General features: G+C 44.2%; 1 protein-coding gene across 1 annotated transcript in view; it reads left to right on the top strand.

Annotated features, from left to right (window-relative positions):
* igsf9bb (immunoglobulin superfamily, member 9Bb) overlaps positions 1-15,838 on the top strand; it is a 148,830-nt gene that overhangs the window by 114,224 nt on the left and 18,768 nt on the right. The window contains exons 14-17 of the mRNA XM_083764167.1: positions 672-898; positions 5,971-6,055; positions 12,862-13,026; positions 15,256-15,301. Coding sequence (XP_083620293.1) covers positions 672-898; positions 5,971-6,055; positions 12,862-13,026; positions 15,256-15,301 — 523 coding nt within the window. The remainder of the gene's footprint in view (positions 1-671; positions 899-5,970; positions 6,056-12,861; positions 13,027-15,255; positions 15,302-15,838) is intronic.

Raw genomic sequence — 15,838 nt, forward strand, 5'->3', positions numbered from 1 at the left:
TAGTTTTTTAATGTGCTGGGACAATTTCAAGTTATATATTCCACATTTACATTTATAAAGCTCTGTCTGTTATTTATTGTACAACTGTAGTAGTGTCATTGCTACTGTAGAAGAACTAGCTAGCTGATATCAAATATCACTGTACAGCAGTGGTCATTTTCTTTCTTTAAAAAAAAAACATGGTACTGTTTTCTAACACTTCTGTTACACGCACACACACGCGCACGCACGCACACACACACACACACACACACTGTTTAACCCTTTGCAATGACAAGCTAAGTCCATGCTGTTGACTTTGCTTAGTCATACTCATAACTGATAGTTATGGCATTGAAATAGGATAGAATTGTATTTACACCAGTTATAATATCCATATGCTCTAGATCTTTGTCATTTGCATTGGACTGTCCTACATCTGAGAAGTAGCGGCTTGTTCAAGCTGTCTGGCTGTCTGAAGTGCTGTCAGTGACCTTCATAGTTTTTTGTTAGTTTGCTGTTTTTGTTTTAAACAAGGTCCGGGAGTAACATGCAGCAAATGGTCTGCCTGTCCCGGGAATCAAACCAGGTACTCGCTGCCGATGTGGTACGTGCCCTATAACCACTCGGCTATTGTGCAGCGCACTAACATTTTTTAACCCCCAACTCCTATGTCTGTCTTGTTTTTCTAGTATTTCCTATAAGTACCCCTGAACCATTGGTGCTGCTTACCCCACCACGGTGCCTCACAGCCAATCGCACGCAGCAGGGCGTCCTGCTTACCTGGATCCCACCTGCCAACCACACAGCACCTGTCCAGCATTATGTCATGGAGTTCCGCCTCGGGGAACGATGGGATGTACTGGACGACAGCATTCCTCCCGGGGATACGGAGTTGCTGGCTAGAGACCTTATTCAGGTAAAAGATCTGCCCATTGTTGCACTAGAGACCTTAATCAGGTAAAACAATCTGTCCATTGTTGCACATACTTTAGAAAGTGTTTTTTTAATTTCAGGGACAGTTTGCCATGCATTAGGCCATAGACCCCCATAACTGTCGAACCAAATGGACAGATAATGGTCCATTTGGTTCCCAACACCCCATGGGAGAACCATTGTTTTTCCTCAATGCTAATCATTGCTATATCCTGATTTGGAGAAGGAGGGAGACCCACACACGGCCACTTGCTGGTTCAAGAGCTTTTTATTTAATGTCCACAATAATGCAATGTTTCGGTCTTTCGACCTTCCTCAGGCATCACAGAAACGTTGCATTATAGAGCACCGAAGTCTGACGTCACTTTCAGTAGAGGGCGCCAATACACAGGTTCATGTATTTTTTCATTTGCAGTGAAATCTCCATAGGGCGATTTTTTTAGGTCGCTTCATATAAGAACTGTGTTTGAAAAATAAACCGACCACCCCGGCCTTTCTGTCAGGGGAGTGGCTGTGCGTCGTTAATTATGTCCATTCATATTTGATACAGCCAGTTTCTGGAGAAAATGGAATTAATGTGGCCGCAAAAGCGTTGAAACTACATATGAAGGCAATGTCGCTGCTAATATACGTCACGCCCAGCTGTCAACACATTGCGTTCCTGAGATTCCTCGTTGACGTAAGCTCAGCTGGTGGTGACTCGACTCGTACTAACCACGAAACATTAAATATCAATAAAATAAAAATAAACGTAATTAACATTCCGTTTCTGTTGTGCGACGGGCAGATGCAGCCACCCGCCTACCCGGAAATGTAGTCTCTGGGTTGTTTGACTCGTTTCTAACGCTTATTTTGTTACTCTTTGGGTATATTTGTACATTTCCACCTTCAGTCGCTGCTTCATATCCATATGAGTGAAAAGGCCGGGGTGATCGGTTTATTTTTCAAACACAGTTCTTATTATGAGGCGATCTAAAATCCCCCTATGGAGATTACAATGCAAATAAAAAGTACATGAACCTGGGGACTGACGCCCTCTACTGACAGTGACGTCAGGACTTCGGTGCTCTATTGTGTGGACATTAAATAAAAAGCTCTTGAACCAGCAAGTGGCAGTGTGCAGGTCTCCCTCCTTCTCCTATGTGTCTGCAGTCTGCGGCTTTGTCGCCGCCGCCTGCTGCTTTGATTAGTAGTGAGTCGAGTGTGCAGAAGTCTCTCCTCAATAATATAATATCCTGATCTGAAAATGTATTTTCTGTTTAGAGCTGAAGAGACAGACGTCTAGGACAGGCGTTCTCAACCCGTACCCCTAGGGTGGTGGCCAAATTATTTTGGGGGGGTCCCCAAATAATTTTTTGTTGTTGTTTTTTTTGCAACTGAATGGCTGGAACATGGAAACGAAGAGTTTACATAGTACACATAGTACATGCATAAACTTTCCTTGATGATTACTTGCGCAAGCAGAGCGCGCAAGTAATGTTTTCGCCCGGTCTCTTCGTATACGTATATACATAATCGTATACGTATACTATATACATAATCAGTAAAAATAAAATAGCAAATTGTGCCTGATCTGCTGGGACCAGAGTACGTGGTGTGTATATGTATGACTAGCTCTTAATGATGTGACGTAAGAAATATGGTCATTTGTGGTCATTTGGTCCCAGCAAACCAGGCACAGATTTGCTGTTTTCTTGCATAAACATCAAATGGCGGGACAGCTGTCACGGTTTTTGGCGCAAAGTAACCACAGTATACCGCTAATCAACTTACAACTACACACTCTATATAGTATATATGTATATGTATATAGTATATGCCTATATACTATATATATACTATATATAGTATATGCCTATATAGTATATGCCTGCTTTGCTGGGACCAAATGACCACAAATGACCATATCTCTTACGTTGTGCCTGATCTGCTGGGACCAGAGTACGTGGTGTGTATATGTATGACTAGCTCTTCACCCAAACTTATATAGATAGAAACTTGAATCATACTTAATAATACTAGGTGTTTATATGCATAAAGTAGGTAGGTAGCAAAAAGTTACATCTAAAAATTATACATTTCAAACGTTCCTTCTCAGAGATACTGAGATTTGACAGTTTACAGCGGTCGAAAGGACTTGCGCGCTCTGCTTGCGCACTAGTTGGCTAGTTGGTGCAACAAGCAAGTATGCACTCGACAGAGTGCAGTTCTAGTTATATCTGGTTTCAGTATTCATTTATGATACATTTTCTCTAATATTAAGGCTATTTTTGCAGTCAGTTTGTGTTGGAGGTGGGGAGTGGGGGCGGGCCGGGGGTCGCGAGACATGGCCAAAGCATTTCCGGGGGTCCCCAGCCAAAAACGTTGAGAACCCCTGGTCTAGGAGACTGTGTTACTGAACAATCTATAGGAATGATTCAACTATGGGACGTTAAACTCAACACTTATTTTAACAAATATCACTTGCCTTACATCACCTTTAAAACATTTCACTATGAATCAGGCTTAACTGATAAACGCTTCTAATAGGACCATTTCAGACACATTCATTGGCGTTTGTACAGTACAGTACAGTACAGTACAGTACAGTACAGTACAGTACAGTACAGTACAGTACAGTACAGTACAGTACAGTACAGTACAGTACAGTACAGTACAGTGAGTACTGCCTGTTAGTACACATATATCATTTGTCTTGCGCACCTTTAAAACATCATCCAGGTTTACAGTTTACTCTAAATAAGAATGGTAGTGGCTTTGAAACATGGAATGAAATTAAGTCTGAACAGAATAAGCCGTTGTTGAGTGGAGGGGTGGGCGTTCTTTTTTTGTATTTTTATCTGATACAGTACAACGATACTGTACTGTACTGTACTGTACTGTTAACATGATGAAGAGGCTTTTTTCAACGTCTCACATCTGGCTCGTGTTGGTTAATTTTTCCTGGCATAACATGTTTGAGTTTTTTTCACCACCACTGCCCGTGTCATGCAAACGCTTTTATCTCCTCCTGCTCTCTAACCAACACCCACACACACACACTCTCTCTCTCTCTCTCTCTCTCTCTCTCTCTGCCTCTCTTATCTGATCTCTTTCATGCTCGTGGATACACACTACACACACCTAGCCTTTCTGCTGCCGTTTTTTTACTGCGACGATTTCGAGGTAATTGGACCACAAGGGATCCAAATGCGGCTGCGTTTACTGTGCGATCGTGCGTGCAGCATTAAGCACTGACTGATGCTATGACGTGTTTTTTCCCCTCTTCATACAGTATCTTGTTTAAAGTCTCACAGTTTTGCCTATCTATGACTTACAGTAGTCTATCAGGTGTACAGTATGAACTGAAGATACAACCCAGAAGACCAGATCACTCATTACTCTGCAGCACCGCTGTAGTCCAGTGATTCCCAATCTGTCGGCCCTGATGGTATTGCAAGTGGGCGCCCAAAGATAATATCCTACTATAAATGTGTCACATCTCTGCGTGCGCGTGTGTATGGTTTGTAATGCACGTAACTCGAGAACTGCTTGCCCCACCGACTTCATATTCGACACACGCGTTCCACACCCCCACAGGGAGTGCAGTGACCGGTATCGAGTCGGTCGGACGCACCACAAAAGGCTCTGGTCAGGCTCTGCCAGTGGGCCTAATCAGCCTAAATCCCCTCACCTGTGCAATTTCCAGCCTCTGACAATTGATTACTGAACCGGTCCACTTTTCACAGTCCGTTTGCACTCTTCACACACAGGCAGACAGACAGATACAGAGATCTCCATGTGGGACATAACCCGAGTCAGGTTATGTGGGACACAGACAGATAGTAGAAATGGGTGCTATGACAACGTGTATTATTAGGTTCCCAAGTTGCATCGTTCCCAAGTACTGTAGGCCCGTGGCCGACGGGCACGTACAGGTCTAGTAACATTAATTTGAAAAACATTCATGTTAAATAAATGCCATGGTATGTTTTCATTGAATCTGCTATTTTCAAACATAACTTTTTTGTACTTTTACTTTTGGAACTTAAAGGTATATTCAGTGATTTCACTTAATTCAAATATCACTTATTTTTTTGTTTTGTTGTGATAATCCTCCCTACTATAGAGTGTGCTGGCCATATAAGGAGTTCCTCCCTGTCCCCAGTTAACCCCTGGGGGTCAAAAAACCTTAGGTTTCGTTTTTGACTCTCTATCCTGATTGGACGAAAGGCTGGGTCCCACAGCCAAAAACGAAACTTAAGGTTTGTTGAGTGAAATCACTGAATATACCTTTAAAGTATATTTTGATGCCAATACTTTTGTAGGCTACTTTTGTAGGCCTTTTTTTAAAGATTTGTTTTTGGGGCTTTTTATGCCTTTATTGATAGGGAACAGTAGACAGACAGGAAAGGGGGAGAGAGACGTGACACGTGTCAAAGGCCGCCGGGCTTGGGAGTCGAACCCGCGGCACGCCGTCAGGCTGTCTCGGCAGGTTGAGCTAACCGTCCGCGCCGAACACAGGCCTTTTACTGAGTATTCTTAAAATATCTGAGTACTTAATTCTTCCGCCACGGCTCGTCAGTTTAGCACAGAGTGTTTCACATCCTGGTTTGAAGCAGCCAGAACGAGGCAGCCACAAGCTGCAGCATAAACATTTCATTGTCATCAATTCTATAAAACAGAACATTACATTTCAAAGCGTGCAGTGCCAAACACATGCTTTTTGCTGTTCTCTCCTATAGCCATGGCGCAGCCAGACTTCATCCGCCCCTATTAGTATCGCAACGCGAGGCTTTAGTTCTCTCCAGTTCTGAAACGAAACTACATTCAGCTCTGTGCTATGTTCATATATCTTCATAATCAGTTACACAAATCAATGCTTTACCTACGTATGTAAGTGGTTCTAAAAGTGTACAGTAGGTGTCCCAAGTGGACCATTTACCTGTCTGTACAAATGGAATCAAATGGATCCTTTCAGAGTTACGGGGGGGAGAGGGGGGGTCCTTGAAATGTAAAGGAGAGAACCGCTGACCTATACAAATGTTAGTCTCTTTGCTCTTTGTCCTTCCCCAGGAGGCGTGGTACGAGTTCCGGGTCATGGCCGTCATGGAGGACATGATCAGTGAGCCGAGCAACACTGTAGGAGTGTCCAGTTCAGGTGAGACACTGTTACTGTACTGAGCCCTGCATGTGTCCAGTTCAGGTGAGACACTGTTACTGTACTGAGCCCTGCATGTGTCCAGTTCAGGTTGAGACACTGTTACTGTACTGAGCCCTGCATGTGTCCAGTTCAGGTTGAGACACTGTTACTGTACTGAGCCCTGCATGTGTCCAGTTCAGGTTGAGACACTGTTACTGTACTGAGCCCTGCATGTGTCCAGTTCAGGTTGAGACACTGTTACTGTACTGAGCCCTGCATGTGTCCAGTTCAGGTTGAGACACTGTTACTGTACTGAGCCCTGCATGTGTCCAGTTCAGGTGAGACACTATTACTGTACTGAGCCCTGCATGTGTCCAGTTCAGGTGAGACACTGTTACTGTACTGAGCCCTGCATGTGTCCAGTTCAGGTTGAGACACTGTTAAGGCTCATACATAGTCTGGATTTTCGGTGGTTAGGTGACCACCGAACTACAACATGACGTCACGAGCCGCGGCGAAGAGCAAACCACCGCCACCGCTCCAGCCCTTCTCTCTGTTTTTACTCACCACCGCTCAACGTTATTTCAGCTCCGGTGGTCAGCTCACCACCGGAGCGGTGGTCACCTCACCACCGAAAATCCAGACTATGAATATTTACTATACTAAGCCCTGCATGTGTCCAGTTCAGGTGAGACACTGTTATATTATATATTTTATATATTATTTGTGAAAGTGCATTGCTCGCTTAAAATAACTGGCTTTCAATTACAGTGAGTGACACAATGTGGTCAATCCGTTACAATTTGAGCTATAAAGGGGCACATTGTGAAAATAATATGTGCACACCAGATTAGGGGCTTCCTAATTAATAAGGCCTGGGGCGATGTTGATTAAATCAAATGTTGCAATATTTTTTGATAGAATGTCTCAAAATCGATAATGTGAGTGACGATGACCACATTTTGAGGTACAATCATTAGTAATTAAGATGTGAGACATTGATTTCAGTCGGCTAGAAGAGTGTAATTAATAAGTTTTGCATGCATAGGGGCGAGGAGGGGCTGCCAATGTGTCTTTTGTTGTTTAGCTTCTGAAAGTCGTGGGTTGAAAAACAAGACCGGATGGATGGATGCTACGCTTCTGCCTTATCCCATTTTGGGGCGGGAACCCCTTTTGGTGTTAGCATTATGTTATAATATAGCTATTGAAAAATAGCAGATCTACAAGCTCACAGCGTGCCACTCGGTGGCGCGCTACGAGCTTGTAGGTCTGCTATTTTTGAAAAATCGAAGAACGACTGACATAGAAACATAGCTTTTTCAGAAAACTGTCAGGATGTAGAAGACATTTATAGAATCTGATCTCAGGTCAGAATGGGTTATATATAGCAGTTCCCAAAGTGGGGTCCGAGGACCCCCAGGGTTAATGGGGGGGAGTTCCAGGGGGTCCCCAGCTAAATGATAGTTAGTAACCAAATGGACCCTTATGGGTCTGTAACTCTGAGAGTGTGCAAATGGAACCAAATGGAACCAGTTTCATGAAATAATAAAATTGAAGCTATATCAGAATAAATAAATAAATATTATATATATATATATATATATATATATATATATATATATATATATATATATATATATATATATATATATATATATATATATCTGTGCAGTGGAACCCCTTATAATAAACCAATGCTGCTTTCTTTTAAAGTATTTTATTGAATTTCCACAAATTACAAGGCATCACAGTACATATCAAGGCTTGGAATTGCATACAAAAACAGGCTGCTTGTCATCATATAAATACATCAAAGTTACATACATGTCATCAAAACAAACTATTCAGTACAAACATTTAGGCGTTAGAATGTGCGAACAAATAGCACCATGCTTTGGTGCCATGTGTGTATCTGTAAGCACCCCTGTCCAACCATGTGGATGGTAGGAGAAGGAGATGCCCTCTGGTGGACAAGCTATGCACTGCACTGTCTTGTCCTCAGGGGAGATGCAGACAGTGGACACACACACACACGCACACGCGCACACACACACACACACACACACACACACACACACACACACACACACACACACACACACACACACACACACACACAGGCTCGTTGAGGAGAACCTGGGGTTTTGAACTAGCAACCTATAGCAGCAGGCGCCCGGCCGCCCATGCCTCTCTTAACCTCAGGCTATAGCTTAACAATCCTCTGCTGAAGTTGGGCTGTGAATGGATTGCATACACAGCACCTTCAACTTTACATTTTGTCCACTCAGCACCATTTTCATTTTGGCTCTACGTCTCAGTCTACGGACGGATTGCTGCGTTCATATACCTATCTCCAAAAGTATGACATCATTGTTTTTTGCTCCATTCCCTTGGGATTCCTTTGGGGCCATGTTTCTTTTTGCTAAAAAAAAAGGAGCATCATCAAAGCCACATTTTTAATGAAGTTATAACATTTCTATTTAGAATCTTAAATTGAGCCCCTGAAAATATGATGTCGGCGCTGTGCAGACAGAGGTCATTGAGTACATCGCCACTTGGTAAGAACACATTTTCTAGAGCAGCAGCAGCACATTTTCTCAGGAACTCTAGTCATCATTGGAAGTGCTCTGCTGCCCTCTATTGGATAGACCGGGGAACCAAATGATGCAGTGATCAGTGAGTGAGCTACTTGCCAATTGTCCTGGTTTGTTGAGCCGTGCCCTTGTAAATTATGATGATTGGGGAAAGAGAAAACAAACACTTTTTCAATGCTCATCGGTTCATGAGTTGCTGATGCCATTTATTTACCACAGTAGAACACTGTGATAGATGTAACTTCTGTACAATATCCCTAGCCTACACTATGAATGTAACCCGTCAATCCGGTGGTTTTCAACACTTTTCATATCAAGGCCCGTTATTTATTCAGCATTTGAGCCACGGAACCACCATCTGATGAGATTTAGCCTCTCACACCCGAAAATATATTTTGCTGTCCTTGGATAAGATTTTGTTCACAAAATGCAAACGTTTCTCAAAATAACAGTTCTTCTATACATTCACTCATTGTGTAGAACAATAATTTAACTCTATTCATTTTACGCTCTCAAGAGTTAAAGATCTATAAGGGTCCATTTGGTTACCAGTCCAATACTCATTTAGCTGGGGACCACCTGGAACCGCCTCAACGACCACTGGTTGAAATCCACTGCTTTAATCGTATAGTCATCAAGGTTGGTACAGTCAGTCTACCAATAGATAATACATTCAGATGTGTCTTTGGTGCTCAGTATACAGTATAGTTACGTTACTGACCACGAGAATGGCAAATTACTTTTTATCTCATCAAGTGCCTTCATGAAGGACAAAAAATAAGTAGGTAGAAGAAAAATGGTGACTTTAATCTTGAATTTGTAAATCTTGGGTCCAGGCGCATCGTGCCACATATAGGCTCTGGCCTGACAGCGCGTCGTGTGTTCGAGTCCCGTTCATGACGACCTTTCCTGCGTGTCCCTCCCCTTCTCTCTCTCCCTCTTTCCTGTCTTTATATCTTCACTTGATATATATATATATATATTGAATTGTAAATCTTACAAACCGCAGGACCAATCAGCACCAAACGTCTTGTCAAATTTTAGCTATCTCACTCACACCCCCACATTCCCTCAGTGCAAATAAGGCGGTCCATTTTAAGCAGTCACTATTCTGCATTTCACTAAATGCTACTATGCTAGCTGACACAGGAGTTGTTCAGATGGCGGCATTCAAAGTCCCTCCACCTCCTTGGCCTCATCCCTGAGGTTATATATGATTATATGTGATTTATGGATTGTGTATGGATTATGTATCTGTGGTATGTGGCATTCAATTGTTTTATCTTGTGCTCTGCTCTGGGGGGTTGTTGTTGATTGCCAGCCTGTTGCAGGTTCTGTCTAGTCTACTGGCATAAAAAACCCCAAACCAACAAAAAACCTTCCCAAATTCAAAGTTTTTGAAATTAGCATATGCACAGGCTCACAAAATGTTGAGATGCAACACCTCTCTGCGATTTTAAAATAGCACTGTTCCTCCTTTTGCTGCATGGCTGGGGATGCCCTGGAACTCCTTCAAGGACCCCATGGGTCCCCAGGCCCAGACCCCTTTTAGAGAATACTGCTTTAGCCTATTTTTGACTGGGATAACATGACCAGTCCTACATTTAGCCAGCAAAAAGGGGCGTTTCATCAAAATGTGGGCATTTCTTCAAAATGTATCCACAGGACTTTTTATTTTATTTTATTTTTTATCCCATGATTTAGCTTCCTTCTATGCATGAGGAGTCCAAGCTGCTTCTTTTCACCTGACGGGGGAATTTCCCCGGCCGGATGTAGCGTGTGGAACAGGGGTGGGCAATTATTTTTCCCCAAATTAGCCCTCCAAATATTTTGGAGGGCCGGGCCAAAAGGCTGAACTTAATTATGCATAATATCAATTTTATTTCTATATAAAAAGCAGTAAATGGCTATTTATGATGATGTACAATAAGAGCGCCCCTCATTTCACATGGGTGTGATTTTTATTACTTTGTACTTGCATGCTTGAGACGTTTCCTTTCCCAGTTAAAAACTATGTTTTTGATTAAGTTACAAGTTATGTAAATACTAGCATTTTATTTTAACAATAAGAACATTAGAGGTAGCTCTTTTAATAGTTGTTCTTCCATGGAGGACCCTGATGGTGCCACTTTCACAACCCACATGGCGCACTGCTTACTATCAGCGTGAGATGAGCACTGTTGATTCACTCACAACCATTAAACAACAACGTTCTGAAAACACAATAACAAGCCAACCAGTGATGATATTGTTGAGACCCCTGGCAGGCATTGATGTGTGCACGTTCTGCCAGATTTACTTTGTGGTACAACGGTGTCGACTCGCGTGCCGGGAACAGACGATCCACAAGCTCACGGCGCATCGCCCAACCGTTCTGAACTTCAGAAACACGCCACATTCGGGCCGCAACACCGCCTTACGATGCAGCAACACATATTTTTTTTATTTTTTTTTTATTTTTTGCGGCTTACGCCTTTTATTGATTTTTTAAGGGACAGACAGTAGGCTGACAGGAAACGGGAGAGAAATGGGGGGATGACATGCAGTAAAGGCCGTGTCGGGTCCGGGAGTCGAACCCGCGGCACACTGCGACTGGATTACCAGTCAGGTGCCCAGACCGTTACGCCACGGCCTGGGCAGCAACACATATTTAAGTTAACTTTATTGGCGAGGCAGGTTAGAGCGGGTTAAATAAAGCAATAAAGCATAATGGGATTTAACTTGTCCTCCTGCGAGTAAGTTTGGTGATCATGCGCCTGCCATACCGTGTTGTGGAGCTGCATGCTTAGCTGGGCTTCATGGCTATTTGCATTCACCGACACTGTTGTCAACAATAAATCCAAAAATCCGAAATTTTCGCATATAAGGGGGGTGAAGGAAGGAAGACATGCAGATTCTCAATCACACGCAATTCACTTGCACAGTTGACGTGCAGATTGCGTGCAGTGTGAGAATACATGGGCTTCAAAATAAAAGCAATGCAGTTTTAGTCCACCCATATGGTAATGGAAGTATGTTTTATTTTCTAATTATCATGTAATCTTTGGCGGGCCGGTCAGAATCAGCCAGCGGGCCGTATCTGACCCGCCGGCCGTACAATGCCCAGGTCTGGGTGGAAGGAACATGTTATTCCGACCAGTTCCTTTCCCCTCCAGCAGGTGCCCCGGCTAGCCAGGGGGAGGTAGTTTAGAGACCAGGATTACTGCATGTTTTTGTGAGGGTACCTACCCTAGGGGACACGGGGAGAACATGTGAGGGTACCTACCCTAGGGGACACGGGGAGAACATGTGAGGGTACCTACCCTAGGGGACACGGGGAGAACATGTGCGGGTACCTACCCTAGGGGACACGGGGAGAACATGCAAACTCCACACAGAAAGGCCCTTTCGCCAACCCCGCCTCGGGTATGGGCACTGATAACACAGAGGAGGGAACACGCCCCCACAGCGTCCCCAGCAGGAATCGAACCCAGGACCTTCTAGCTGTGAGGCGACAGCACTACTACCGACTGTGCCACCGTGCCCCGCCACAAGACTTTTTGATGATTTGTTCGCAATCACTTCCCACGTTCCCATGCTCTGAAGGCGCAGTCAGGGCTGTTGCGGGCTGGGTCTTGGGTCTTACACTTGTATAGCTTTAGCAGATAGATATTAACAAGTGATGCTAGAATGCTAGTTTGGGAGGCATACTATGATCCGACGGAGCATTGCTCCGGGTCCGAGGTACGCTGGGGGTCGGGAGAGGGTTGGGGTTAGGTTTAGGTGTCTGCCCCGGGGGAGGTTAGGGTTAGGGTGAGGGTTTGAGGTAGGTTGTCGATCGGACCAATGCTCCGTCGGACCAAAGTATAGTAACCTGCTAGTTTGCTACCCTATAATCTGGCCCAGAGTGGCCAGCCCACAGCGCTCCTCAGAGAAGACACATGGGCATGCTTTCGTTGGCTGGTGCTTGTAGACGCTTTCCAGCTTAACCCGTTTTGGGGCGGGAACCCCTTTTGGTGTTTTAAACATTATGCTATAATTTAGCTATTGAAAAATAGCAGATCTACAAGCTCATAGCGCGCCACCGAGTGGCGCGCCACGAGCTTGTAGGTCTGCTATTTTTGAAAAATCGATGGAGGCAGAAGACATTTTTAGAATCTGATCTCGGGTCAAAATGGGTTAAAACGGCTATAGCGCTTGTTCTTGTTACTACATGATTTCTCTCTCTGATCCCCTTTCCCTATTCCTCAGACTTCTTCCCCCCTCCAGAGATGGTGGAGGAAGGTGGGCTGGCGAGGCCAGTGGTGGCCGGCATTGTGGCCACAATATGTTTCCTGGCTGCAGCTGTGCTCTTCAGCACCCTGGCTGCCTGTTTTGTCAACAAGCAGCGCCGACGAAAGCTTAAACGGAAGAGAGGTGAGCCCTGTCTGTATATGTCAGCCATGGACCCACTGTACAATACATGCATATTGCACACACACACACACACACACACACACACACACACACACACACACACACAAGCATATTACACTATACTTGTGAATATGCAGATTTTAGGACAATGATTTTATGAATGTTATTTTGAGGGGGAATCTTTTAACCCTAACCCTAAAGCCGGAAATAGCTGATCTACAGGCTCACAACGCGCCGAGCAGTGGCGGAACAACATTGGGCCGGGCCGGGGTGTGAGACAGCACGACCGGGCCTCACCGAACATGACTCCCAACAGCACCCCCCCCCCCCCCCGATCGGGGAAATTTTTTCGCTAACAGTTGCTGCTAATTTGAGCAGCCGTGCATGAACGAGAGAGGAGTTGTGTGTGTGAGGTGATGATCACAGTCACAGATAGAGGGAAAGTGTTATATTTTGCCTGTTCTTTATGCTATATATTATTGATCGCGTCTGTGACATTGCGCAGCAGTGCACACACACGAGAGAGAGAGAGAGAGAGACAGAGAGACACGTAGAGAGAGAGAGGTGCTGCGTTAAAAAAATAAATAGGCTAATACTCATCTTTGTGTTCTGTTTCACCTTTGCTGAGTGATCGCACACAGGGAAAAGCAACAAGAAGGGGTTTAGAATCGAAACAGTCCGTTGTGGAATCACACAGAGTGATTAGCCTACTAATGAGTGACAGGTCTTGCCACTTTTGTAGCCCTGGCTGGACTCTCTCTCGGCAGCGCGGTAAATTCTCATCAGACAGACATGATATTTTGTTAAAGTGTAGACTATTATAGGCTATATAGGCTCTGTATCTGGTTAATTCAAGATTCAAGATTCAAGATTGCTTTATTTGTCATTCTTTAATTCCAACTGCAGCAGCAGAAAAAAACGAAATTGCGATGTGCTGAGTGCATGGGCCGCAGCAGCATGGGTCGTGGCGTCGCGCAGCTCGCGCTGCCACAAACTTCTCTTTACATCAGAGAAAAAAAGAAAAAGAAGAAAGCGACCAGCGGGGGCCCGTCGCTTTCTTCTTTTTCTTTTTCTTGGTTTTATCAGTCGTGAGTGACTGTGTAAAAAAATCGTCCATCGATCATCTGACAGCCCGGGCCCTCAGGAGGTCCGGGCCGGGGTGTGACCACCCCCCCTACACCCCCGGTAGTTCCGCCGCTGGCGCCGAGCCGTATCGCATTGTGATGAATCAGCTATAAATCCATCCCTAACCCCTAAACCGAACCTCTAATCCTAACCATGGCCTGAATCCTTTCCTGATTGTAAACTACTGTATGACTTGAAACAACCCTTTTCCCTTGTGAGGAACAGGAAAATTGTCCTCGCAATAGGTCTCATTCACATCACAAAGCTCTTCAAACATTTTCTACTGCTGTATATTAGTGTCGATTTTAACTGCCACCGTGTGCCCATAGATGGTAGTTAAGCTTGCACCAGCTGGAATTGGGCCGATTACAACTCATTCACTTCCTTTTTCCCAGGCTCGCAGACCCTCCATTGTAAGAAAGGGTGTTATGTTAGCATTAGCACACAATGTTTATCTTTTGCCAGAAACATTAATATTTCAATCGCGACGCGATGAAAAATCACAAATCAGATACGAACCTCGGATGGATGATCAACACCACGGACAGCGCTCGTAGTTAGAAAACAGCGAGGGTGTATCCTAGGGGTAGAGTGGCTGGATGGTAACCGCAAGTTTGCCAGTGGGCTCCCCCAGAGTTGGTGTCAAAGTGTCAGTGAGCAAGACACTGAACCCCTAATTGCTCCTGATGTGCTGGTTGGTGCCTTGCATGGTTTCTGCCGCCATCGGTGTATGAATGTGTGTGTGAATCAGGGTGAATGTAATGCACAATCTATGTAAAGCGCCTTGGATAAAGGCGCTACCTGTATATAAATGCACTATTTAACATTTTATGGTTGAATAAACCCTCCACTTACCATTCTTTACATCGCAGTCTTAATAAAGCAACTGAAAGGCTGAAAACCTCATAGAGGCCTGTTTGATATTGTGTTGCTTTACTGACCACTATACTGCTTAAAAACATTTATTCATATTGAATGTTACATTAACTTGTTATTTATAATAATACTGATACAGTCAGGCAACCACAGTACTGCACTATTGCAAGAAGATCTATTGCCTTTTTAAGATAACAGTATTATTTTCTATTTTCTCCTGTCTTCTAGACCCGCCCCTTTCCATTACCCACTGCAGAAAAAGCATGGAAACTGCGTAAGTAACACCAACATCATGACTTCTTCCTTTCCTCCAGCAGCTTAGCAAGCCTAGCCAAGCACTCTTCAAGCTGCAGTCCATATAATCACCGTTTTAGTGAATAAAACATTATTTTAACCAATCTGTAAGAATATAGTATGTTAATACAATATAACTAACACAAACTGCTGTGGATGGAGGTGGTCTCACTGCCACGTCTATCGAGAAAGGTAGATCCTGTGATCAGGTATGACCACTACTCGTTGACAAATTACATGGAGCTCAAAGCGTAAAATCTCCCCTGGCTTTCTGTCTTAGCCCAGCAGTTGAAATGTGGGATCTCATGCAGGAGACCTATGTTCAAATCATTGGTAGAATACAATTAATTCGGATTTCAGATTTACTGTAAACTAAGCCTAATGCTGAAACTGATCAGTGGCCTTGTGGTTGAGTGTCCGCCCTGGGACTGGGAGGTCGGGGTTCAATCCCCAGCCGGGTCATACCAAAAAGGGGACCCAGTGCCCTGCTTGTCCCTGCTTGACACTCAGCATCAAG

Source organism: Protomyctophum parallelum, assembly GCF_964188405.1.
Source record: "Protomyctophum parallelum genome assembly, chromosome: 1".
Taxonomy (NCBI): Eukaryota; Metazoa; Chordata; class Actinopteri; order Myctophiformes; family Myctophidae; genus Protomyctophum; species Protomyctophum parallelum.